Source organism: Hippocampus comes, unplaced genomic scaffold (genome assembly GCF_001891065.2).
Source record: "Hippocampus comes isolate QL1 unplaced genomic scaffold, H_comes_QL1_v1.1 scaffold213, whole genome shotgun sequence".
NCBI classification, from domain to species: Eukaryota; Metazoa; Chordata; class Actinopteri; order Syngnathiformes; family Syngnathidae; genus Hippocampus; species Hippocampus comes.
Genome location: NW_017806232.1, coordinates 336,835 through 362,532, shown reverse-complemented (window position 1 = coordinate 362,532; position 25,698 = coordinate 336,835). Strand labels below are relative to the sequence as shown.

Genomic DNA, 25,698 nt, shown 5'->3' with positions numbered 1-25,698 from the left:
GAGCCGCCACCACGCTTGGGTGGGTGCCTTCATTCGGCACTCGGCTTGTTTACAGACCGCCACCGCCATTTCCGCGGTTTAAACAAATCACCGGCCGAGGGGGACATCCATAAGCACTAACGGGTCAGTGGACAGACATTTAAAATGTATGTGTTATTAAGGGGTGGAGTCAAGGGTGGGGGGCGGGGACTGGCGTCCACACATGACCTTTCTTTCCTCAGCGCCCACCCCCTTTGTGTTTTCGGATATCAAAGAGGGACAGGGAGAGGAAAAACGGGCTGCAGTTGCGTTTGTTTTTTTTCCTTTCACACTTGAAATACATTTCAATAAGCGCACACAAGGCGCTAAATTGTTTTAATAATCACAGGTTTGATTTCTGCACCAAACAGTCACAAATTTTTCCTTTTCATTCCTTGTTTTGAACCATCCTTTTTTCTCCATTTTGGAGATATATTGTCCATTTTTGGCAACGGGTCAGTGGACAGACATTTAAAATGTATGTGTTATTAAGGGGTGGAGTCAAGGGTGGGGGGCGGGGACTGGTGTCCACACATGACCTTTCCTCAGCGCCCACCCCCTCTGTGTTTTCGGATATCAAAGAGGGACAGGGAGAGGAAAAACGGGCTGCAGTTGCGTTTGTTTTTTTTCCTTTCACACTTTAAATACATTCCGACAGAGAATTTCAACAAGCGCACACAAGGCGCTAAATTGTTTTAATAATCACAGGTTTGATTTCTGCACCAAACAGTCACAAATTTTTCCTTTTCATTCCTTGTTTGGAACCATCCTTTTTTCTAAATTTTGGAGATATATTGTCCATTTTTGGACAATTTGGTCTTTTCATTTTTCTTTTGGTTTTCTTAATTTTGGTTGATATTTGTCCCTTTTTGGATAGATTGGTCTTTCCATTTTTTTTTCTTTCACTTTGCCCATTATTTTGGTCTTTCTGTCCCTTTTTAAAATGCCATTCTGATCACTTTTCATTTTTTTGTGTGTTTTCGTCATTTTCAGATATCAAAAAGTCTCTAAATTTTTTTTTCATTTTGTCCTTTTTTTAATCTCTTTTTCTTGAAGTTTTTGTTATTTTTAATCCTATTTGTTTGCCTAAATAAAATGGCTGTCTTTTAAAATGTTTCTGTAGATTCATGTACATATATCCATCTCTCAGTGATCCGTGTGCATATAAATGTGTGTGTGTGTGTGTGTGTGTGTGTGTGAGTGTGTATGCACATGCGTTTTGTGTGTGTGTGCATTTGTGGGCTGTCTTGTGTCAAGTGTTCTCTCCCCAACGTTTCAGGGAGAGCTGCCCCCCGCTTCCCCCACTTCTCAGGTGAGTGTATGAATAATGCATTCCGCTTCTTCCTCATGACACACACCCCTACCCCCATCTTCCTCTTCCTCCTCACACACTGACAGCATGGCTGCTAATCAAAAACGACACTTCCCAGTGTCCGGGCGGACAACTCGCACATAGACACACACACACGCATCAAAAAGCACTATTTCCTACAGGGGGTAAACTCCCTGGAGAAGATAGCGTCCGGGCGAATTTAAAATAATTTATTCGCTTCCTAGTTTAGCCTGACAGTTAGCGCTGAGCTATTTATCTGGCGGATGGAGGGGAGCGGCCAATCAAACAGCTTTGAGTGCTAAATAAATGTGGCACGGTGGTCCCAGAGTCAGTCGAGGGGTTTGGAGGTGCTTAGAATTTTCATGCCACAAAAACCTGACATTTGAAGGAAGGTGTGTAGACGTTTGATATCCAGCGTATGGCTGCTTTTCTGTTGCTTTAAGTAACACTCGCTTAAAGGTTTATCATCAGCATAACAACAATGCTAATTTCCGTTATCCTGCCTATGATGCATCAAATTATATGTTGGGATTAAGATAGATGTCGTTTTGATTTGCGTCAATTTTCAATTGAAATGTGTAAAAGGTGTAAAACTACATAAAACATATTGTGTCTGTCTGGTATATTTTCAATATGTTCCAAAAAAATGAGGCTTGGCTGGAGTGGAAGCATCTCGCTTCTACCCTCTGATCGAATGTGCGGCGTCAATTTCGAGCCAGCACTTTTTGGACATGCGCCTTCCATCACATCCTCCCGCCAGCCTAATTAGTATGCATTAGCAATTAGCACACCTAATAGGACATACGTTGATTGCATCCTGGCCTCAAGATGATGACCACCGTCGCGAAGCAAAGAAAACGCCAACGTGGGTCCTCGAAAGCAACATCATTTTAAGAATTTTTCAGTTTTTTTTTTGTGGTTGGAGGAAAAAAAAAGCAACTTCATTCATGGGTGTTGATGATTTCTTTGAGAAAAAAAAATTGGAAAAAAAAATGCGACAACTACATAATTTTTTGAAAACAGCTACACCATAATCTGACTTGTTTAAGAATGACAAAAAAATTCCCAAATGACTACTGGGGGGGTAAAAAAATAAATCATTCACATAAAATCACCCCCAGGCCCTCCAAGAAGTGACTTCAAATAAAAGGCAAATTGTGATCAAGTGCACAAAACATGAAAGATGTGACTGTGCATGTATGATGAATATTTCAGTGATCTTCCTTAATTTTGATTTATGGCGCAGTTATAAATTATGTGAAAAAAAAACAAATCAAGTTTTATATTCCCACCCAAGATGGAAAAAGTCTGGCATGGTTCCAAAGAGAATGAGTGTCTAAATCACAGGTGTTAAAGTCAAGGCCTGAGGGCCAGATCTGGCCCGCCACATCATCTTGTGTGGCCGCGAAAGCAAATCAAGCATGTCAACGTCCATGATGCTTGCTGAAGGCTGAACCGAAATGTCAAACTGTCATATCTAATCCCGAACAACAATATTTAAACAAGCCATTATTCTTGACGTCTGATTTTCAAAACAAGTTATCCATCAAGTTGTTGTTCACTGTGGAGGTGATTTAACATTTACAGTGTGTGGTTTTACAAAATTCATAGTTATAACGGCCCTCCGAGGGGAAAACGAAACGACAATGTGGCCCGTGACAAAAATGAGTTTGACACCCCTGGTCGAAATATATGACACATTTAAATACTGATCGAACATGTCACAAACCCGCACGGCATTGGTGCGCATTGTTTGTTGTTCAGTTTCAAGTTTTATATTTTAACACCATAAGTTTCGCATTTTAACGCAATACATTTGAAAAATATATCATTTAAATAGAACGCGACCTGTGTCTAGAATTGTAAAGTAAAGAAGTGTCGATCAAATATGTAGAACGCCAAGGAAGCAACAGATAGCAGTAAGCTAACGCAACGGATGCCGGCTGCCTTAAAACGCCATCGCGGAACACCGCGCCAGTCTTTTATCTTATCCTGTAATAGTGTGACAGCTTCTTATTACAAAGTGAAACTTCACGTTATTTAAGCGAAAACATGAAACGTGGCACGTCATGTGCTAACTGGGGCACAATGTTGGCATTGAGCTAGCGGACTTGAGTTCATGTAATGAGTATTGATTTGTTGCTTTGGGTGGTTGTGTGGCGGCCACTGGTTTCAAGCATCAACGGCGCTTTTAATGGACTCGGCAAATTTTGTTAACAGGATTATCAAGGGATTAGGATGAGATGATATGGTCTGGGGGGCGTAATCCTCTGCGTGCGTTTGGCCACATGTGTGCGGCCTTTTCACATGCTAACTAGCGTGATAATTGTCCCGACGGGGAGTCCATTCACGTAATCCCTCCGTCATTGTGAAAGAAAGAAAAAAAAAAAACGCCTTCACTCTCCATTTAGGCAGTCTCAGTGACAAAAGGAGCGTTTAACTCCCGAACCAAGACACTCCCCCTAACCGCCCCCGCTTTAAAAAAAATAAATATATAAACGACCAGCCTGAGCATAGGTTAATTGAAGGTCTCGGTGCGGGCCTGCAAAGAGGATTTTTTAAAAGGGCAATTAGCATTCAGATGAGCGGCTGCGCACGCACAGAAATAATCCATATTAGATATACCTGTACGATAATAATACAAACAAGACAGACGATTCGTGTCATTGCTGACAAGCTGACGCTGAAATGAAATGCGTTGGAATGAAGCGATTCGTGAAAATGCGTCAGACTTGAAGTTAGAATGGTTTGAATACTGTACATGAAAAAATGTGCAAAGGAGATCAATATGTAAGATTTCTTGATTTGTGATTTTTCTCATGAAATGAGGGTTATGTGGTTAGTACACTGGAAAAAAAAAGGTTTTGTGGAATTTACTCAATTTTATGTCATCAAGTGGATGCAAAAAGCAAAATGATCATATAGATCGAGATACATTTTTAAAAGTAAATGTATCGTTTGCTTAAAAAAAAAGTAGCTGCATCCCGATGATTTTATTTCGTGCAACCACTTGACAAAATAAAATTGAGTTAAATTTGACTTTTTTTTTGTGGGGGTGTACTTCCCAAGATGAGTTGAATATTTCGAAATTTGAATGCTTTGACTTGAGTGAGAAATGTGAAAGGCCAATTTCAATATTTCAGAATTTGGAATTTTTATTTTGAAAACATGGAAAGGTTTTGAATGACATAAAACATCTCTCAGTTTCAGAATTTTATTTGAAAATTGCCAGTTCATTAAAATCTGAGCCAAACAATTTGAAGTTGGAATGGTTTGAAACGGGAGAAATGTGGAAGGAGGTAAATATGTTTGAAAATATCTCTTGATTTGGGTCATTTTATTGTAAAAAGTTGAGGATGTGGTAAGTACTTCCCTAGATAAGTGAAACATTTTTAAATTGGAATGTTTTGAAACAGCAGGAGATGCATGTGTAAAGCGTCTCAAATTTCAAAATTTTACATTTTGTCTAATTTTGGAGTTTCTTCTAATTTTACTTTTTCTCATTAAGGTAGGACATATTTAACGCAATATTTCAACTTTATTCTTTGAAATTTGACATTTATTATTCCCCATCCCCAGTTCTCGAAGAATTTTTGATGTTGGCGACAAGAATAAGTTCTGGCGCTCAGAAATTTGACGAAAAAAAAAAGATATACGAGTGTTTTATCAGTGATTGTTAGAATGTGGTATTAATTTAGCTTTTTTTTTGTTAGTCAGTTCACGGAATGAGCAACATGATTATAATAGTTTTGGATTTTTCATTATAGTTTTCTTTTTGTTTTTACTTTTGTTTTAAAAATGTTTCAAGTAGTTTTTAGAGCAGGATTGTAATTTTTTTAATACTTGGTTTTAGTTTATTAGTTTTAGTATTAGTTTTAATTTTTTCACTCAATACTGTATTTTTTCAGCGCGATATAAAAAAGGTAACAAAGTATTGAGCAATAAAGTGAAGTAAACTCCAATTCTCAACCAACTGTTTGACCTTATTTCTTGTGAATCGATGTAGAGCAATACCGCGAAAAAAAAATAAAACATTTAAAATGAAGCCCAAAAGCTCATATGTGACATTGACAAAGATGAAAATGAAGGACATTTTCACTAGAATGAGTTAGTTTTATAAACATAAGATGTACTCTGTAAGTTAGTTACCATTTCTTAAAAGCATTTTCCTATTTCTTCTACTTTGTTTACAAAAATCCTTTTTCAATTTTACTTTTTGTTATTTTTCATAAACTATAATAACGTTGCTTAGCAATGCTATGGAAACATGGTTTGATGAATCCAAATAGTGGTCTCGAGACTTTTTCCACCCCCCCCCGTATTTGCGCGCGCTACTGTTGGTTTTATTTTGATGAGATCAACACACGGCTGCTGTGAAAAAAAAGAGGACCTGGAAAATGTGCTTGGAAAGCATCAGCGTGAGTAAACAGCTGTGCTGGGGAACGAGCGCGGAGGTGATGGATGCAAGCAGAGTTGGCGTGACAGATGAGCTTTACAGCTGTTCGCTGCGGCCTGGCACCATATCAAGCATTTCATTCGATCTGCTGGTGGAATATCGGCAGTTTTCCTCGTCAATTAAAGTGGGAAAACGTGAAGCTCTGCGAATGCTTTCTGACGCTCGCTACCGCCAAACTAGCTGCGCTTTTATAGCCTCTGCCGTGTTTGTGGGTTTAGAAAGACAATATTCTACTGGTAATATTTGTTAATTGCAGCCCGAGTTAAAATTAAAGTGAAAACATGAAACTTAAGCCACTTGGCTAGATAGCTTTATGGTGAAAGTGTGTTTTCAAGGACATTTACTGCAATGCTTTTGCGGACAATGCTAATACGTCATACTAAATATTAGCAAATGTTTTTTTTGTAATGTGGCTGGGACCTGGTGTAAGAGGAAAAAAAAATATGGCGGAGCTGATCTCTATGCCTGGGTGAGGGCCTGTTTGAGGTCTCGCAGCAACATGGATGCCATGACGCTCTTCTCGCTGTTGACGGTCAGCTTGCCGCCGTCGCCCGCCTCATCCTTCAGATCCAGAACAACCAGAACCAGGACTTCGCTGCTCACCGTACGCCCCGCGAACCTGCAGCGGGCGCAGAGGAAACATCAAGATGCATGAGTTGAAGAATTGAAATTGGGCATGTCAGGTGTCATGTTCCTCCTTCAAGAAGAAAACAAACACGAAAAAAAAAAAAAATCTAAAAATACATTGTACATAATATTGTAGTACGGATTAATTTACTGCTTGTGTCTGTTCAAAAAATACGTATGAAGATGTTGGGAAAAAAACAATCCCCACATTAAATCGCTAACGCAACATTGAAGGAATATAAAAATTGCAATCTTATTATTTTTCAAAACCGTTCAGCCCTGAATGACGTTGAATGTCTCCTTTTTTTTGCATGGAAAATATGGAATCCTGGGAAAATCTGTCTTTTTTTGGTTTTGTGAATCTTTTGAAGTTTGGATGAGTTGAATCAACTGTGGAAACAGCAGAATGTCAAAAAAGTGGGCTTAATTGGTTTTTTTTTTGTAGTACGGATTAATTTACTGCTTGTGTCTGTTCAGCAGAATGTCAAAAAAGTGGCCTTAATTGGTTTTTTTTTTTGGGTGGGGGGGATTCGTGGATAACATTCTTTTCAATTCTAATTACAGTGTCAAATCCTAAAAAAAATTTTTGGTCAAGTACAAACAACAACTGCAAAAGAGCGACAAAACTGTCCATGGGATTCGTGGATAACATTCTTTTCAATTCTAATTAGTGTCAAATCCTAAAAAAATTTTTTGGTCAAGTACAAACAATAACAACTGCAAAAGAGCGACAAAACTGTCCATTTCTGAGGAAATACACTGTCAGACTTAATGTACAGCATGTGATTTAACAACATGTGGTTCCTGAGGCCTCATCCAACAAAGTTTTCTACTAAATTGTATCAAATCGGACTAAATTTGAGAGGACCTGATTCTCTTGGTGGTCTCAAAGGTTCCATACGGTACAGATGTTAAAAAAAAAAAAAAAAACATCTTTCATTCATTTAGGTCTCATTCTTGCACAGTACAAGTAAATATTCGAGTAAAAATAGTAGTTATGAAAGTAAAAGATGAAATATTTAGTAGAAAACCAAGATTATTTTGGTTTTTTGACCAAAAGAGAAACAGCAGAAGAGCGCGTCTATTATCCTGGTGACTGACAGACAGCTGATGGTGTGAGGGCCCCGCCCCATCTTTCATTCATTTAGGTCTCATTCTTGCACAGTACAAGTAAATATTAGAGTAAAAATAGTAGTTGTTATTAAAGTAAAAGATGAAATATTTAGTAGAAAACCAAGATTATTTTGGTTCTTTGACCAAAAGAGAAAAAGGAGCACAGCGCGTCTATTATCGTGGTGACTGACAGACAGCTGATGGTGTGAGAGCCCCGCCCCAGTCGCCACTCAAACCCAACTTAAAAACTCATTTTATGGACTGTGGCTATCTATTGAGTACGAGGGGGTCCCCCCCACCACCATCCGTCCCAATAGGGGAATTCCCAGCCCGCAATTTCCATGGAAATGGCCCCAGCGCACATGGTTCCCCCCCACCATAGAGGGTCCTAACAAGAAGGCTGCGACCCGCTGCGAACCCCCAACCCTTCCGCCTGCTGCATCTTGGGGGTCCCCCGCCCATCCCTGCCATCTGCCTCCATTTAGCCCGACAAACAGCCCACAAAGTCGGCCACTTGGGCCTGACCAAAGAAGCCCCCTCCGCGGACGGGATGGGACGCGACTAGGCGTCCGCCAATTAGCACGGGAGGGGAAGGGTTGACCGTACACAATGCAACCGTGCCCGGCTCCCAAAGTGTCTGCGGCGGTCTCCGGGGAATGTCTAAATTAGCGTCAACAGAGCAGAGGGAGTTTATTATCCGCCTCTCGCTTGGCTCTCTCTCAGCCTTAATTAAAATATTAGCCACTTGTCTTGACGCCTCTTCAGGCCCCGCCGCGCTAAATCAGGCCTCAAAAGCATTTGCCGTCGCGCTCCTTCCTTCCGCCGAGGCCCGAGGCGTCCGTCCGCCGCGCGTGGCGCCTCCCCCCTCCCACTAATGGATTTCGGAAATAAATCTTACATTTACTGGGCCTGTTAACACCAGCCCAAGGCTGCTTTTATCCCGGCTCTCTGGAGACACCGCTTCAAGTGTAAATACCGTTCTCCCGCAAATAGTGGCTAGTTTATTTCCTCAGTCGCAGATGGAGTTAAGGGCATTTATTTTATTTCTGTTTATTTATTTATTTATTTAAAGATTCCTTACAATGTCCGCGGTGTTCAAATAACCATATCTTTTGTTTGAATGTCACCATTTTTTTTTTTTTTTGCCAATATATATTGTGAGAACACCACAGATTAGCTAACGGAAACTAGCATGACAGTGATCATACAGAATTTTTTTTTTTTTTTTAATAAAATAAATACATTTCTCCCATGAATAAATAATAGTTATTAGACACTTATGGGGATAAAACAAGAATATTATTTTCTTCTACTTTCTCTATTTCATAATTTTGCTGCTGTAAATTGGGAATTTCTCCAATTGTGTGACAAATAAAGGTTTTCTTATCTTATCTAGACAGCAAAATGTTCAACCAAACAATTTTTTTTAAATATTTGGTTTCAAGTCCTTTTTTAATGATTAATTGTAAAAATGCTCCTGGATACTGTTTAAGGTTGCAATCTGATCAGTTCAAGTCAGATAAAAGCATACAATTCCATATGAGAGCATTCAAACAATGCATATTGCAAGTGCCATTGTTGCGATGACGAAATTTTTTTTTCGATACACTTGTATGGCCCTACGTGAGGACATATGATGACATTTTAAATCCCGCCAGCCCAAATTGTGATCACGATTAAAAAAAAAAAAAATCTAAAAATACATTGTACATAATATTGTAGTACGGATTAATTTACTGCTTGTGTCTGTTCAAAAAATACGTATGAAGATGTTGGGAAAAAAACAATCCCCACATTAAATCGCTAACGCAACATTGAAGGAATATAAAAATTGCAATCTTATTATTTTTCAAAACCGTTCAGCCCTGAATGACGTTGAATGTCTCCTTTTTTTTGCATGGAAAATATGGAATCCTGGGAAAATCTGTCTTTTTTTGGTTTTGTGAATCTTTTGAAGTTTGGATGAGTTGAATCAACTGTGGAAACAGCAGAATGTCAAAAAAGTGGGCTTAATTGGTTTTTTTTTGGGTGGGGGGGATTCGTGGATAACATTCTTTTCAATTCTAATTACAGTGTCAAATCCTAAAAAAAATTTTTGGTCAAGTACAAACAACAACTGCAAAAGAGCGACAAAACTGTCCATTTTCATTCATTTAGGTCTCATTCTTGCACAGTACAAGTAAATATTAGAGTAAAAATAGTAGTTGTTATTAAAGTAAAAGATGAAATATTTAGTAGAAAACCAAGATTATTTTGGTTCTTTGACCAAAAGAGAAAAAGGAGCACAGCGCGTCTATTATCGTGGTGACTGACAGACAGCTGATGGTGTGAGAGCCCCGCCCCAGTCGCCACTCAAACCCAACTTAAAAACTCATTTTATGGACTGTGGCTATCTATTGAGTACGAGGGGGGACCCCCCGCCACCATCCGGCCCCATACGGTGCGACCCGCTGCGAACCCCCAACCCTTCCGCCTGCTGCATCTTGGGGGTCCCCCGCCCATCCCTGCCATCTGCCTCCATTTAGCCCGACAAACAGCCCACAAAGTCGGCCACTTGGGCCTGACCAAAGCCTGTCAAGAAGCCCCCTCCGCGGACGGGATGGGACGCGACTAGGCGTCCGCCAATTAGCACGGGAGGGGAAGGGTTGACCGTACACAATGCAACCGTGCCCGGCTCCCAAAGTGTCTGCGGCGGTCTCCGGGGAATGTCTAAATTAGCGTCAACAGAGCAGAGGGAGTTTATTATCCGCCTCTCGCTTGGCTCTCTCTCAGCCTTAATTAAAATATTAGCCACTTGTCTTGACGCCTCTTCAGGCCCCGCCGCGCTAAATCAGGCCTCAAAAGCATTTGCCGTCGCGCTCCTTCCTTCCGCCGAGGCCCGAGGCGTCCGTCCGCCGCGCGTGGCGCCTCCCCCCTCCCACTAATGGATTTCGGAAATAAATCTTACATTTACTGGGCCTGTTAACACCAGCCCAAGGCTGCTTTTATCCCGGCTCTCTGGAGACACCGCTTCAAGTGTAAATACCGTTCTCCCGCAAATAGTGGCTAGTTTATTTCCTCAGTCGCAGATGGAGTTAAGGGCATTTATTTTATTTCTGTTTATTTATTTATTTATTTAAAGATTCCTTACAATGTCCGCGGTGTTCAAATAACCATATCTTTTGTTTGAATGTCACCATTTTTTTTTTTTTTGCCAATATATATTGTGAGAACACCACAGATTAGCTAACGGAAACTAGCATGACAGTGATCATACAGAATTTTTTTTTTTTTTTAATAAAATAAATACATTTCTCCCATGAATAAATAATAGTTATTAGACACTTATGGGGATAAAACAAGAATATTATTTTCTTCTACTTTCTCTATTTCATAATTTTGCTGCTGTAAATTGGGAATTTCTCCAATTGTGTGACAAATAAAGGTTTTCTTATCTTATCTAGACAGCAAAATGTTCAACCAAACAATTTTTTTTAAATATTTGGTTTCAAGTCCTTTTTTAATGATTAATTGTAAAAATGCTCCTGGATACTGTTTAAGGTTGCAATCTGATCAGTTCAAGTCAGATAAAAGCATACAATTCCATATGAGAGCATTCAAACAATGCATATTGCAAGTGCCATTGTTGCGATGACGAAATTTTTTTTTCGATACACTTGTATGGCCCTACGTGAGGACATATGATGACATTTTAAATCCCGCCAGCCCAAATTGTGATCACGATTAAAATTGGATACGATGCGCAGGCGTATTATCATGGCGAGTCAGGGCGGCTGACCCGGGAACGCATTCAATCGGTGTCAAGCGGCGCGCTAAACAGGCCATTGGTATTCCCGTGCACTCGCCTCAGTTTGGGGCCTAAAACGGTGCGTTAATTGCGGCGCGTAGAATAGCAAAGCAAAGCAGAGCCAAGCCCAGCAGGCAGATTGGCATCGATCGGCGGGGCTCTCCAATTACCCGCCATTCTCCTCACTTGACAGAGCCCGCGCAGGTGCCATCTGCCTCCCCTTCACCCGGGATAAAGCCGCCCTCACCTTTACACTGGCTCCCGGTGAGAGCGTGGAAGGGTGGGGGGTACGACTTAACCCGTCACAAGTACACAAGCTGCTCAGGAAATGGACGCCATTGTGGCGGCGCTCCAGCCGGACGGACGGCGGGACGGACGAGTGTCCTTCAAACGAGTGGACGGCCAGGCGGGCAGTGGCGGTGGCCAGATGGCCACCGGGTATTAGGCCTGATTACAAGCGTCAACCCTCCAAACTTGGTCATGCGGGAAATTTCAGGCTGAAGGGACGAGGGCCAAGCTTTCAGTTGGAGCTGCGTCAAGCCACATGTTTTCATTTGCCGCATTTAAACCCTTAAGACAGGTACAGCCAAATTTTTTTTCACAGAGACCTGCAAAATACATTGCATACAGGCATTTACAGAATGCCGAGTCACCAGTCAGCCATTGAAACGCATTGTCGATTGTCCCATCAATTGCTCTTTGCCATTGTTAGTGATTTGGCGAAATGCCTCGGCGCTGTGTGGCAATGCACTGTTCACATTCAGGCAAACTGTTTGTTTGAGTGGCCAAAAGAAAAGAATAGGGCACATAAATGGACCAGAAAATTGGAACGATACAGTTTCATTCTCGCAAAAGCGAATGAATTTCACGCCGGTGTCGACGAGCATTCTTTGTTACAGGCACTTAGAAGATCTCTGTTTTCTCAACGGGAATTGTAAGAAAAGGTCGGTGTGAAAATTAATGAATAACTCTGGCTATTGTTGATGACAATATTTGATTCAAAGTATTATACGTGTACATGGATGTAATCCTGTACAAAAATATTCCAACTATATGAGTGCATGGATGGAATACTCTGTCATGGTTTACAACTAACAATGCTGGCGTTATATTGTGCGGAGTGGCCGACAACGCAACAGAACTACCTTAGGAATGACAATGTAGGACACCAACCCACTATGACTGCTCTCAGCGCAAGCTGGAATAAATACAAGGACCGAGTAGGTAATACCATAGTGCGCAATTTATAGCATGGCACAGCATCGAATTGGAAACAAATAACGCTAGGCTAAAAACCGCAGCCTATATAGTTTACTGTTCGTCCAATCCCACGGATCTTGTCTCCACTCCATGTCCGTCACATTTTCCGCATCTGGCTGATACATGTATGGTCTGACATACATCTTGCCTACAACCTCCCCTTCCTCCGATGCTTCACACACCTGGATTCCCTCAGATACATTTGAAACGTCGCTTTCCAACTGGCTTTGTACACTTTCCATAGTGAGCCCCGCTATTGTTGGCTTAAAGTGATGTCACGCTTCCGGGTTTGACGCTCGTCAGGATCTCACTTCGGGAAAACCATTGTTTGTCAAATTTACAAAATAGAAATTATTTTTTCATGATTTTTTTTAAAATTACTTCACAGATTTAAGTTCAAAACAAAAACAAAATGGGCAGGGAGCTCCCAGGGTGAGCGGCATTGCTTTTACAACATTGCAATCAATCAATCAATCAATCAATCAATCGTCACCTGAGAAGTGCCATACAGCATTATGTCGACTCAAGCTTGAAAGACTGAATGGTTTTTGGACAATAACATCGGAAAATTGTTAGCTTAGATACAGTATTTCATTAAGCCTGTTTTGTAAAAAAAAATTGATCGCTGTAACGCTTCGAGAAGAAGAAACAGGTCGTCCACCAGGTAATCGCATGCAGCATAATTTTCGCCTATGACACAAATCAAACAGCTCAATTTTTTTTATTTATTGCATTATTTATTGCTCCATGTCCTCTGAGAAGAGTTCGGGGACAGCAATGTAAAAGATGGACTTAGTCACGAGATGAAATATGCAGATTTTATTTTTGTGGGTACCTCTAACATTTTAGACTAATACAGGGAACAGCAATGACATTTCTATAAAGATGTTTGGTATTTATTCACCCATCACTGACTGGATGAAGTAAACGTGGCTTGGGGGGGGGGAAAAAAGGGACCGGTACAAGTGGGCGTAGTTAGGGTTAAATCCTAATTGAATTGTGTTTTTCTAAACAAAGCGCTGGCGTATTTGGGGGCCGGGTAACACTCCATCACATTTGCCTTCAAACGGACTGAAAAATGGAGCGCATTTATTTTATTCCGCTTGTTTGGACACAAACAAGAACAGTCTTTTCTACATTTGCTTTCCTGCCTGATTTATTGCCATCCTCCCTCACAGCAATCAATTTGGGCGCTTTGGCAGGCACAGCCCCCTTACCCAACCATAGCATCCCCCCCCCCCAAGCCACCCAGCAGGGCTCGGAGAAGCAGTGCTGCACCCTGCTGTTCAACACAAGAACTGCAGCTGATAATACTACGGGAAAGACCATTAATTTCTATTTTGACAATCAAACAAATAAGGCAGAATAATAGAAATATTAACATTTTTAAAACTAACATCACACAGAAAATGTGTGATTTTATCTATTATAATTTCAATTTTAAAAAATTCAAGGGAAAGGTGACTGGTATTCAAAAGTGTTTTTTTTACGTTGCGGGAAAGGACATTTAGACTTACTGTTGAAAATTCTAAGAACTAGTTGGAATTTTTTAAAAAACTTTTTCCTTCTCTTGTTCAACAAAGTAAATGAATTAAATTTTTTTTAATTTCGTTTTTTTTCAGGCATTGTTATATTTTGTAGTAAAGGCAATTTAGTTTATTCATTAAAAAATGTACAGGGCATGGATTTTAAACGTATTTTCATATAGATTTTTTTTCTTAAAATTACATGTCAAGAAAATTATTTTTCTTTTAATTAAAAAAAACTGCACAACTACTGGTGGTGACAAAACTCTACTGAACATTCTAGGTCTTCACTAGCAGATGTCAACTAGTGCACAGTTCTGCCTTGTTAGTAACATGTCACGGTGGCGTACTGAATCAACGCTCCAAACGTCGTCCCACCGTGTTCGCAACGAGAGAACATGATTGAGTGGTGAAGAGAGAGTTCATCACGAGGCCACGCGTCGTCTTCTGGTGAGCGCAGCACGTACGCGCGCTATCGGATATTGACATTGATTTTTCGACCCTCCTTTTGCGTTTGCCGGCATTTCTCTCCTCTACCTTCAATCTGTAGGAATCGCTCACACGTGAGAGGGTGACAACCAGGAAGTGGAGGAGAGACAGATGGAGGAAGCACAACGCTGTCCCAATTATCTCTCAAGGTGCGCGCGACAGAGGAGGAAGCTCATTAGCACACTCTGTGTACACCCAATTACACAGTCGGCCATCTTGGGGCATTCCCCTGGCATGTCAACACGCACGCGCACACGCATGTGCTTGAATGAGAGCGAGAACAGGCGCAAAGGAATAGTTTAAAAAATGGCTCTAAATATGTTGAAATGAGTTTATAGCAAGTGGGATGTGTAAAATTACTTTAAAAAAATGTGAAAAGCAGGATGCAATTGCCTTGTGTGAAAGTTGCTGAGGAACTAAAGGCGCCCTTGACTGGAGCACAGCTGTTGTCATGGCCACATTTTATATTTTGACTGACCTGTGTATATGACTCTCAGAGGTGGCCACCATGCCCACATTGGCCACCGACAGGACTCGCTTGGCGACGGCTTGATTGGAGATGCCTGTTGTCGCCATGGCGATAGTTGCCGAGGTCTCGTTCATGCCCCGGAGTTTACCTGTGGGAGGGAGTTGGGTCTGGAACATCATGCCTTGCAACGCACAGCAGTTTACTGGTCTGGAGCATACTATGGAGTGATGAACTTGTTTTTACAATGGTGTGAGTTGGATAGCGTATTTGGGCTTACTTTGCTCTTTGCAGAAGTCCGTCTCCGAGAGGCTGTAGGGTGTCAGCAGTTCGCCCACAGCGGGCTGGATGGAAACACTGAAGTGCTCCTCTTTGGTGCTGAGCCGCCACACAAACACACACATCACATGGGCTTCACTTTGAAAACAAATTCAACTGCAAACGTAATTATTTTTAGAGTGAAGTTTTGTGGCAGGATAGATTCCTCTGTGCCAAGGCAGATTTTCTTAAAAGGTTATTGAGTGGCGTTTAGCGAGCGGAAGCGGGCCAGGGCCCGATTATCGGGAGAATAATTGTTATCTTGGAGAAACGCTAATCAATTGTGGCTGTGGTCTCAAGTGAGAATTCTGGCACAGAGTGGGAAGTAAGGTGAGAACGGAGGCGTAAACAAACATCGGTCTGATTTGCTGATCCACTCTCGTCCTTTAGGTAGCGGTGAGACGAACTTTTTTTTTTTTTTTTCACGACATTCTCAGTGATCCTGTTCTAGTACAACCCCGTAGGTGGCGGTAACGCACATTATAAAATGTCGACCAACGACCACACGACTGCTGCTGGATCTGGCGGGCTACTGCTACTACTTAGCCCTGATGCAAGTGGGCTGTAACACTAGACATTTGCAATTTGGGGAGAAATTGCGTGTAACTGACTGCTGAATGAAAAAATACGGCAGAATGTGGAATTATGTTAAATGATAGAGGATAAGCGGTTCGGATACTGAAGGAAACAATACTGAACGATACTAAATTGCGGACTGGAAATGAATGGTGAATTTTTGTTGGGACCTGGAAATTAGTGGCATGTTGAAATCTGTTACCAAGGTGAATTAAATGTGCGACATGTGTCGAATCTCAAATGGGAACAATGTGAATCTGTTTTGTTGAATGTCGAAGTAGTAGTTGACAATCTTGAAATTTGTGAATTTGTGGAATGATGTAGGAATTTTTTTTCTTTTTACCACAGCTGAAAGTTGGCCGCTTGTGTGGAGTCCTTGAAGTCGACGCCCATGGAAACAGTCACCGAGGCCTCCGGATCCAAGCGCTCTGTGTGGAAGAGAGACAAACGAGAAGTGGGGGAATTTGCTGTGAGTGACAAGGGTGGCGAGGAGAAGGAGGGGGATGCCGGCAGAGTGGAACAGACAGGTACAGCCGTGCGTTAGCTCGCAAGTCAAGGCCACCGGTGTGCGCATGAGAAGCCCGTCCTTCAATCTTGCAGCACGTTTCCACGACAACGAGCTTATGATGCATCAGCGTCAAGGAGATGAGGTGCCACACAACAGTTGATAGAATCAAGACAAAAAACGCTCCATAAGGTTAAAATCTGTGATATGGAGACAATATAAAAAGATTTTTTAATACAGTTTTAGCCCTCGTACACTGTTTGAAAAGTGTTAAGACACTTTGTAAAGTACTGTATTCTTTAGCGTTCTCTACCGCAAGAAATGGGAGAAAATGGTATCACATCACCGATGACACGAATACGGCTGGCACGCACAGGTCTACAAAAATAGGGGGGAAAAAAAAGACATGTAGATTACTTGTTTCAAGCTGTTTTGCACTCAGCTGTTTACTGTAAAATTGACCAATTTCAAAAAAAGGGAAATGAAAATAGTATGATGGCTGTAAGACTCTGGGAAGATGATGCAACGACGTGTTTTGTTTTTGTGAAGTATGAAAGGACTTCGTGGCACCTCCAAATGTGTTTAAATTAAAAATTTCAGTTGGAAAACAGGGGCTTAAGTCCAAAAACACATCACAGCGCTTGAAACTCTAATAATCATTTATCCCCCATCGACACAGAAGCAGCAAGTAAAGATTTGCTTGGGTGAATGCCGCCTTTTCTTCCTGCGGGCTTCTGCCCATCGATCCCAATCACCCGCAGTTTGGCCACGCCACTTCCTCGGACGGCGATCAATGTGCCGCAATCGGCCGCTGGGCACGCACGAGTGCGAGCTTTGACGGGAGGGAAACCGTCATGCGGCAGAACGCGGCCGGAGCGTGATCGATGCTAACTAGTGGGGATTAGCTCAGGCCGTATTGATGGACTTGGAGGCATCAGGATAACTTCATCCTTTTTTTTTTTTTTTTAAAGCAATACTACGCAAAACGATTTTACAAATGATTTGATATATGGTCTCCCAACAGAGCAGATTTTCGTCCCTCCGTGATGACTAAACTCACCGATGGTGTTAAAACAGTGAATCTTCAGGCCAACGGGGCTACGCTCTCCGACGTGGATCTCCTCCAGGGGGCGCTCGCAGCCGTTGGTCAACGTGACTTGCACGGCCACCATGCAGCGCCCGTACAAGCAGGTCTGGCGGGGGAAGTGATACTTGGCAGACAGGCCCTTACCAGTCATGTGGTGAAGCAACTCGTAGCTTTTCACCGGCCCGAAAGACGGACTCGTCACCTGTAAAGGGGAAAACACATAAAATGTCAGGACATAACTCGGAAAAAGAACTGCATCCGATTAGAGTGGCCCCTCCTCCTGGAATAAAACTCCTTGTGAACAAGCATAGGCCCAATTTAGAAATGTCCTCATTGGCAGAGGGAAATGGACTAGATGTTCACTAGAATGTAAAGAATAGAAAGGCAAGGGCTCGCAAAGGCACCATTGAGAGGCTACTTGGTTTCTTTAAAAACAAAAAGGAGCTTATACCCTTTTCAGTCGCAGGAAATTGCATGAAGCGGAGGGTAAAAACAGCAAGCTGGGATGCTTTTTCGAACGGCGACATTCTCAACTTCTCACGTCTTCACTGGGCTTCTTGATCACATTTGTTGTCAAGTATGGTGACGACAGTCTATCTTTTTTTTCCCCATACATCACTAACCTCAAAATTTTTGTTGACGGACATCAACACAAATTTGTGCTCATTGGCAAATCTGTTGCGGTGGTTAGATGTTTTTTTTAAGTACAGTATTGGCAGGGCATCGATGAGCTAATTTGCCTTTGAAGACCACCAAACCAAAATGGCTAACTTCCTGTTTCATTTCAGCCATGGACCCAAGAGACCTTTTGTTGCGTCCCATGATGATAGACATGTCCACTCAATTTCATGTTGATCAGTGACTCTTTTTTTTTTTTTCTTAACTTTGAAGGAAGGGTCACTAATGAGCCCGAAAAGGAGGAAATAACCAACCACTGTTGAAACTGGTTTGTATTTCCTAACTTCGAGAGTGTGTGTGTAAATTTTAAAATTGTATTCATTTTCTAGGCTAATCGAGTATGACAACATGGTGTCAATCGGTTTATTTACTTTTATTTACTTTTTGGACCAGGTGAGTGCTTAACACAGAAAAGTGAGACGATGGAAAAAAGTTTGACACTATATCACGTTTATAACAATTTAAAGATGTACAATGAATTTAAAAACTAGATTGAATTCCCTTGCCAAGGCATTACTGGAACATAAAAACCTTCATTCCTTCTCACTAAAAACTTCACGAACAGCAGCAGGAGTCCTTGACGCCATCCCATTAACAATCTCCTCAACATGCTGTAAAAAGGAGACCAAGCAAATATTAGTTAGCATGGGCGCCCGTCACACCAGCAAATTTATCGGGCCGCTTTCAGACACGTCGAAGTCAATAAAGCCGGCCGTAACGTTGGCCGGCGATTTAGCCGCTTGGCTCAAGGTCCCTCGGCGTGCGCCTACTTTGTGCCGTCTTCCGGGAAGCCAGACAAGCTTTCCGAGGGCTTATTATCACTCATTTGACACAGTGGACAGTTAACGTCTGACAGCAGTGCCAACGTGAGCTCTTGTCCTGTTCCACAGGCCATAACACCTCAAGTGTAAATAAAGGCAACAAGAGGGATGTAACCTTGACTCCCTTGTCAGCCGCATTCCACTCCCCCCATCCTCCCTCCTCCTCGTCACTGTCATCATCTTCTCGGCGGACAGCAGGAAAAGAAGGTGACAACGAGGGAACACGTTGATTGAGAGGCTCTATTATGCGTCAACTTAAAGGAAGGCGGCGTGATGGATGACGCCCGCCGCCAGTCACCTTCAGAGCGGCGGCCGGCGAGGATGCGCTTCCGATTCCTCCATGGCAAATGACCTGAAAATCCCGCTGACATATCCGAAAGGGCTAACGGGAGCCGGGCGTAGCCTCGCGCGCATGACGGCCCATTTACAAGAAAGGGATGCAGGGAAGGAGATTTATATTGAAAATCCATTTCTGGTTTCGGAGAGCGGGGAAAAAAAAAAGCAGCTCGTTGTGCCCTCAAGCAGGAACTTTAAGGCCTAATTGTCCCCTTCGGTGTGCGGAGATGACAATTAATTGAGGGAAGGCGCAAAGACCTTGGCGACAAATTGAATTAAATAAATGTTTGCCATAGCCTGGCGCACCAACTCGCTCATGTAAGTTGGAGTCTCGCTGCGAGGTTACTTCATTTATGCCAATTTATTAGCTAATGAGCTAATCTTACACCATTAATTACCAAGACTGCCACCGGCACACGTTCGTGCTAATAGACGGCTAACGCTAAGGAACAGTTACAGTATGCCTGAAACTATTTGATGGATCCCATCGTACAAACGCTGCCCAGTCCATGTAACGCATGAATGTGCATGTTCAGAACAAAAAAAAAAGATAATTGACAAGTCGCTCCCCGTTTCAAAAAAACTCAAATTATTAATTTATGACCATTTTCTTATATATTTGTCTCCCAAACACTGATAAGTGGCCATCATGGTGAGACACCTTTCAATATTCATGTGATCATAAAGAATTCATGGTCCCACAATCCTGTTGAAAGTCATCCCACATCACAAGGTAACTTAAATTCTCCTCCATTAAAGAACAAAAAAAAAAAAAATACAAAATACAAAATCTATATTAGATTTTTAAAAGAGGTTAAAATAGGGTCCATACTTTTTGCATCAGCTAAAGTTAGTTGTATCTCGCCTTCCATTTAGAAGGAAAACTGGGCCGTGGGAGGCAAGACAGTTTTTGAAAGGAAAACAAAGCTTCCATCATCAACAATGTCAATTATCAAATTTATTTTCGGCGGTTTTGATCATGACAAACTGACGAACCTTGGCAGCCCTAATTCAAAGGCACCACTGTATGTTTCTTGTGAATGTTTCAAAAGAAATTATGCAAGACCCAAACATTTCTCAAAGTCAGCCAATAAGCTATTTCCAATTTTTTTTCCCCCCATCCTTGGCAAGAGTCAATCTGGCGCCGTTTGAATGGCGGCGAGAGGTTTGCTCTCCGAGCTCACGTCTAATTACGAGTCAGCAGGGAACTGGGGGCGCCCGTGCCGGGCGGCGGGAGGCAGGGTGGCCTGATGGGACACCAAATGAACAAATTATGATGGCCTTCTTCTGGGCGAGATGGGGTCAAATGCCACTGACAGTTCAATTTCCCCCCCAGTGGTCGCCCCGGTCGGCTAATTATGAATGAAACACGATCAGGATCGGCGCTGGAAGAGGTCCGCGGCTACGCTTGGGATTTAAGGAGGCGTCGGTGAGAGATTCTAATGTCAAAATGTTATTAGAGGGGAGCTGGCGAATGCGAGAGAGTGGGGGAAGGTGGCACAGGTCAAAGGCAGTGACCGAGGTTAATCTAAATGCCTTTGATAACCATGCAGTAATTCTCTAAAAGGACCCGAGCGCTCAGCTGAGACTCGCTCGCCGCCTCCGTGGGCAGATTGCGCAGAAATAGAAATGACACCGGGGGCCAGACTGTGTGCGCGCACATATCAAAAGGTGAACTTATTTACCCCGCTGCGCATATCATGTATTTATGCAGAGAATTGCCTCTAAATCAGATGTTGTAATCTGCATTTCTAGTGGCTGGCCTTCACCTGCTTGGCAGGCTGAGAGCGGCTGTCCATCATGCTGAGTGACGGGCGGGCAGGGAAAGTCAGAGTCACCCGGCGAGCTGGGAAAGGCGGTGCGGACGAACACGCCCACGTCATTAAAGCATAAACTTCGTCTTTACAAAGACAACATTGCAGTGTACTTGCCATTTAGTTACACTATACAGATTTACTTCGTCAACGCTCAAATATACAAAGATTACTGACACCTGGTATCAGTACTTGCCCATTGTGGTATTGACGATCCACTTTTTTTTTTTTTTGTTTTTACATTTTTGTTTGGTGGTGTGCCTCTTTCACTACAGGTGGGGAAAGCCTGGTTTGGAAGAAGGCTCTGAGGTAGAAAATACACACGGCTGACGCCTGGGAAATAGGAAGAATGATCTGGACATTTTCCTCCCTTGTGGGAGCAGGCGACGGGATACAAAGTACACACGGAGGCCAAGAGACAGCGGGAAAGGTCGACCATCAGATATACACAAAAAGGACAAGCGGGAGGTGTGTGTGTGGGGGGGGGGGGGGGGGAAACAGAGAGATGGAGGGCAACGTATGGCGTGGCGTGCGCGAAGAAGGCCCGCCGAGCGAAATAGAGTTCAAGGGTGCAGGCGAGACAGGCGCAGCGAGGGAGGCATCCTGACGGGCCATAAATAGAAGGCGTCAGAAAAGGTCAATACGTCGGCTTCGGGAGTAAAAACATTCCGCCGGGAAAGAGAAGCTCATTTCACTGCCTCCGCCGAGAACAACAGACTCTCAGCACTACCTTGAAGTGCTGCCTGACACTTTTTATAATGCGCCAACACACACACGCGCTCATCATCAAATGCGTAAAAACAGAAAATGCACATGGACAGGAAAAAAAAAAAACTTGAATAAACACACACACACACACACACACACACACACACACACACATTCAAGCCCACAATCAAAGACCAACACACAAAGAAACGAACACGCACATGCAAATTCACACACACACGTGCTCACCGGCGTGGTGGTGGCGGAGACGGCAGAGAGCGAAAGTCCTTCCAGGTCAGACAGCAAACTGGAGGAGAGCACCGAGGACTTGGTTGTGTTTGTGGGCGCTGGGAGAACTGAAAGAAAAACCACATGACATGGACTACCAAGTTTTGGGGGAAATCACACATTTTTGTGTGTGACTATTTTCTTCCCTTTGCTCGCAGACTAGCTCACTTCCTCCATTTAGTTATGACCATTCCAAGAATGAATAGAAACGACTTGAAGGATAATTGCCTTTCTAATGATAATAGAAGGCTGGAACAGCAGATTTGAGCTGCGAAACCTTAGCGCATTTTACTGCAACTTAGTGAACTCACAGTCGTCGAGATCCAGCAAGGAGACTTCCTTCTCGGGCGTGCTTTCCACCTATACCACAGTGAATAGACTCAGGTTGGCCAAGTTAGCATAGAAAGCTACAGTGTAAAATGAAGTGGTTGCAGGCTAAAAGGCATAACTATAAAGCGTTACCTTGGCTTTGGGCTGGAGGTTGTTCTTCCTCTGCTGCTTCGCGGCAGAAACCGAGTCCAAGTCTGAGACAGACTCTGACGAGGAGCTTTCGCCCGACGAGCTGCTACTTTCCTGCATGGGCTCGTCACTGTCTTTATCAGAGTCGCTGGAAGACAAAAGAAGAACGTCAAACGTGGCATCACGTTTTCCTAAACTTTCCGGATTGCTGCCATTTTAAGGCATGTGTCATGGAGAAATAAAAGTCAGTCAAAATTGAATGAATGCAGATGTCATTTATCAGTTCCAACCTTGCAAATGAAACAAAGAAAAATAGCACACGATAGTTCACCTTTAAGTGGTACAGGGAACTAAAACGAACTAGATAAAGAAACAAAGTGCTGTTATAATTCTTCCCGTAACTGTGTATATTAAAGAAATAACTAATTGTTCTTCACAGAGCGTGAAGATATACTTGCAAGTGTTATATTCTACATGTGTTGCTTGAATATCATTTGCTGGATATTTAGTTACTGCAATATGGATGCTAATTTTTGTTAGTCCATCCAATGGTGTTTTGCATCATTTGTTACCATTAGGCTACACAGACTTGATGAAATTGTTTCAAAGCAACTTTTGGTTGACGTTCAGTTTGACAGGAAACTTATCCCGAGAGTGCATACACAAGGCATGACGATACAGTACACTGGGGATTGTCACCAATTGCGCGCGGCTTTGCAACGTAGGCACTCGACGCAATGAACTCAACGGGAATTCCTGGCGAAATGCAAAGTAGGTCAGAAAAACAAAACGATCAATGCCTTTGCCAAGCTAATTTAATGTTACATTTCTCCACTGCCGTCCCGTCTCATTGGCTGGCTCCGTGTCTCTTCAATTTGTCCCGATAATGAGTGTTTACTCCGCTGCGCCCGCCCGCTACTTTCGGCTGTTAAATTAATGGGGGAAATTGTGACGCTAACCGACTGTCTAACTTGGGCCATGATGAAAAGCCAGTATTCGTTTGGCCTACAGATTTCATTTGAGGCGAACAGGAAAAAGTCATATAAATCACGGCGGGCCTGATTAGGCTGGGCCTGGAACGACTGGGCCGTAATGAGGGCATGATGCCGTGATTGTTGTGGAGGCATTGGGGGGGAGGCGGGTGGGCGGGCAGAGCGGCGCTAATTATCACGTGCATGTGGCAGCGGCGCTAATTGCGCCGGCAAATGGCAAGAACGGGGTCAGGCAGAGCGCGGGCATTGGCTGCCACTTTGTGTGAAGGATGTGAATTTGAAAAGAGCGCCGTAATGAGTCAACTAGCACGTTTTGCTAACGCCGGGCTGCTTGGTGACCAATCACAAGTCATTAGCCATTAGCCGTGTAAACGTGGCCCACGCTGGTGGAGGACCATTCTGCTTGATTAGCTTCTTAATGGGACTCGTGTAGGGGGATTTTTTTTTTTTCTTCTTGACAGTGTTAAAGGGGCTTCAGTTTTGACCAACTAAGCGGTGAAATTGCCAGGTGGTCTTTGTACCTCCATTCTGTGTCAATGGGACATATACAGTGGACCTCCACTATGTCACAGTTCAGCATTCGCACCCCGGCAAAAAATTTGAAACAAAAAAGTTCCCTCGCTAGTGCATTAAAAGCGAAAATCTGGATTTACGTCGGTCAGGTCGCCTTCATATCCTCATTCAGTGTCCATATTGTTGAAACAGATTAGCGGGTATTTTTACAGCACACCTCGGTTTACAGTGAACTTTTTCCCCTACCCACTTGAAGGTACATTTGGGCTTTTGGAGTACCTGTCAGATGTGTTTTGTTGGCGTTTCTCCGCCTGAGCTTTCTTGGTCTTTTTCTTCGTCATTTTCTTTTTCTTCTGTTCGGATTCGTGAGGGCTCTTTTCCGATTCGCCGGAACTTTTCTCTGAGCCAGTGGAACTCTTATCGGACTCATCACTGCTCTCAGCCTCTTCGTCACTGCTGCTTCCAGACTCTGACGCTGTGCAACCAGAAAATCGCCACATTATATGCACCATGTCGCAAATTTTTAATTAACAGCTAACAACAGGAGTGTAGATCGCATAGTTTGTATTGTAGTAAACCGAGTTGTGACACGAACCTTCACTGCTGCTGCTGCTGCTGCTGCCGCTGTTGCTGCTGCTGCCGTCGTCGCTGCTGCTGTCAGAGGCATCGTCCTTTTTGTCTTCGTCCTCATCAGAGTAGAACTTGTCATCCGATTGGGCTGGCTTGGTCTTCCCGACGAGCGGCGCCCATTCCTTCACCTGAACATCGCAGAAGGAAGAACGTGTGATCCCATTAAATTCTTACGAACATGGAAAAAGATTTGGGGCGGAACAGGTAATCCAGGCCCCATTAGTTTGACGCAGAGTCGGGCTCCAGAAGAAACCATCCAGGAAGAAAATATTTGGGGGGAAGCCTGCACATTCACGATTCGCCATTTGTGAATTTACATTTTCCTTCATATTTGGGAGGGGAACCCATGTTGTAATGGTGAAGGAAAGGATAGAAGTCAAGGCTGTCTTTTGAAACCATCTCTGGTTGAGTTGATATTTTGCATTTACAACAATATTTTTAACATGGCAATTACAAGGAGCGGCAATTATTCATAGATTTTAACTATTCGCGATCAAAGTGGGTCAGCAGGTTATCATGTATTGTGAAAACGAAACTGAAAAATGAGGCCAGAGGATATTTTCATTGTTATATTGAATAGTTTGTATTTATTTTTATAAGTGAAATTAAACTGAAACCAGTGAACAAATAAAAACATTTTTCAATTGGCGTGTCTTGAGAAATGTACATTGAATCATTTCTAATATACGTAAATATACGATTTTAAAAATCCAAAAGAGTTTTATTTTACATGTGAATAACTTGAAATATATTTTTGAATTAGAAGAGAAAATAAAATTAAATGTTCATTCAAATATTTTTATTTATTACTTTAATTTCGTCATACAGGTCATTTTCGTGCATAAAAGAAATATAGATTTTTTTTGGGGGGGGGGGGGGGGTTGTTGGGCACACGCAT

The 25,698-nt window shown here is 42.7% G+C and overlaps 1 protein-coding gene and 1 long non-coding RNA gene across 2 annotated transcripts in view; both read right to left on the bottom strand.

Moving 5' to 3' along the window:
- Positions 1-4,549: 4,549 nt before the first annotated feature.
- Positions 4,550-5,168, bottom strand: LOC109507187 (uncharacterized). The gene is made up of 2 exons (XR_002166420.1): positions 4,909-5,168; positions 4,550-4,817 (listed from the first exon to the last, which is right to left on the bottom strand). It is a non-coding gene; the product is annotated as an uncharacterized LOC109507187 (long non-coding RNA).
- Positions 5,169-6,092: 924 nt separating this feature from the next.
- ap3b1a (adaptor related protein complex 3 subunit beta 1a) overlaps positions 6,093-25,698 on the bottom strand; it is a 31,568-nt gene continuing 11,962 nt past the window's right edge. Inside the window, exons 18-27 of the mRNA XM_019856445.1 lie at positions 24,766-24,928; positions 24,450-24,645; positions 22,669-22,813; positions 22,518-22,566; positions 22,168-22,274; positions 17,535-17,763; positions 16,313-16,397; positions 15,356-15,453; positions 15,088-15,226; positions 6,093-6,426 (exon numbers count right to left, since the gene is read on the bottom strand). Of these exons, the coding sequence (XP_019712004.1) occupies positions 6,267-6,426; positions 15,088-15,226; positions 15,356-15,453; positions 16,313-16,397; positions 17,535-17,763; positions 22,168-22,274; positions 22,518-22,566; positions 22,669-22,813; positions 24,450-24,645; positions 24,766-24,928 (1,371 nt within the window). The 3' untranslated portion in view covers positions 6,093-6,266. The remainder of the gene's footprint in view (positions 6,427-15,087; positions 15,227-15,355; positions 15,454-16,312; positions 16,398-17,534; positions 17,764-22,167; positions 22,275-22,517; positions 22,567-22,668; positions 22,814-24,449; positions 24,646-24,765; positions 24,929-25,698) is intronic.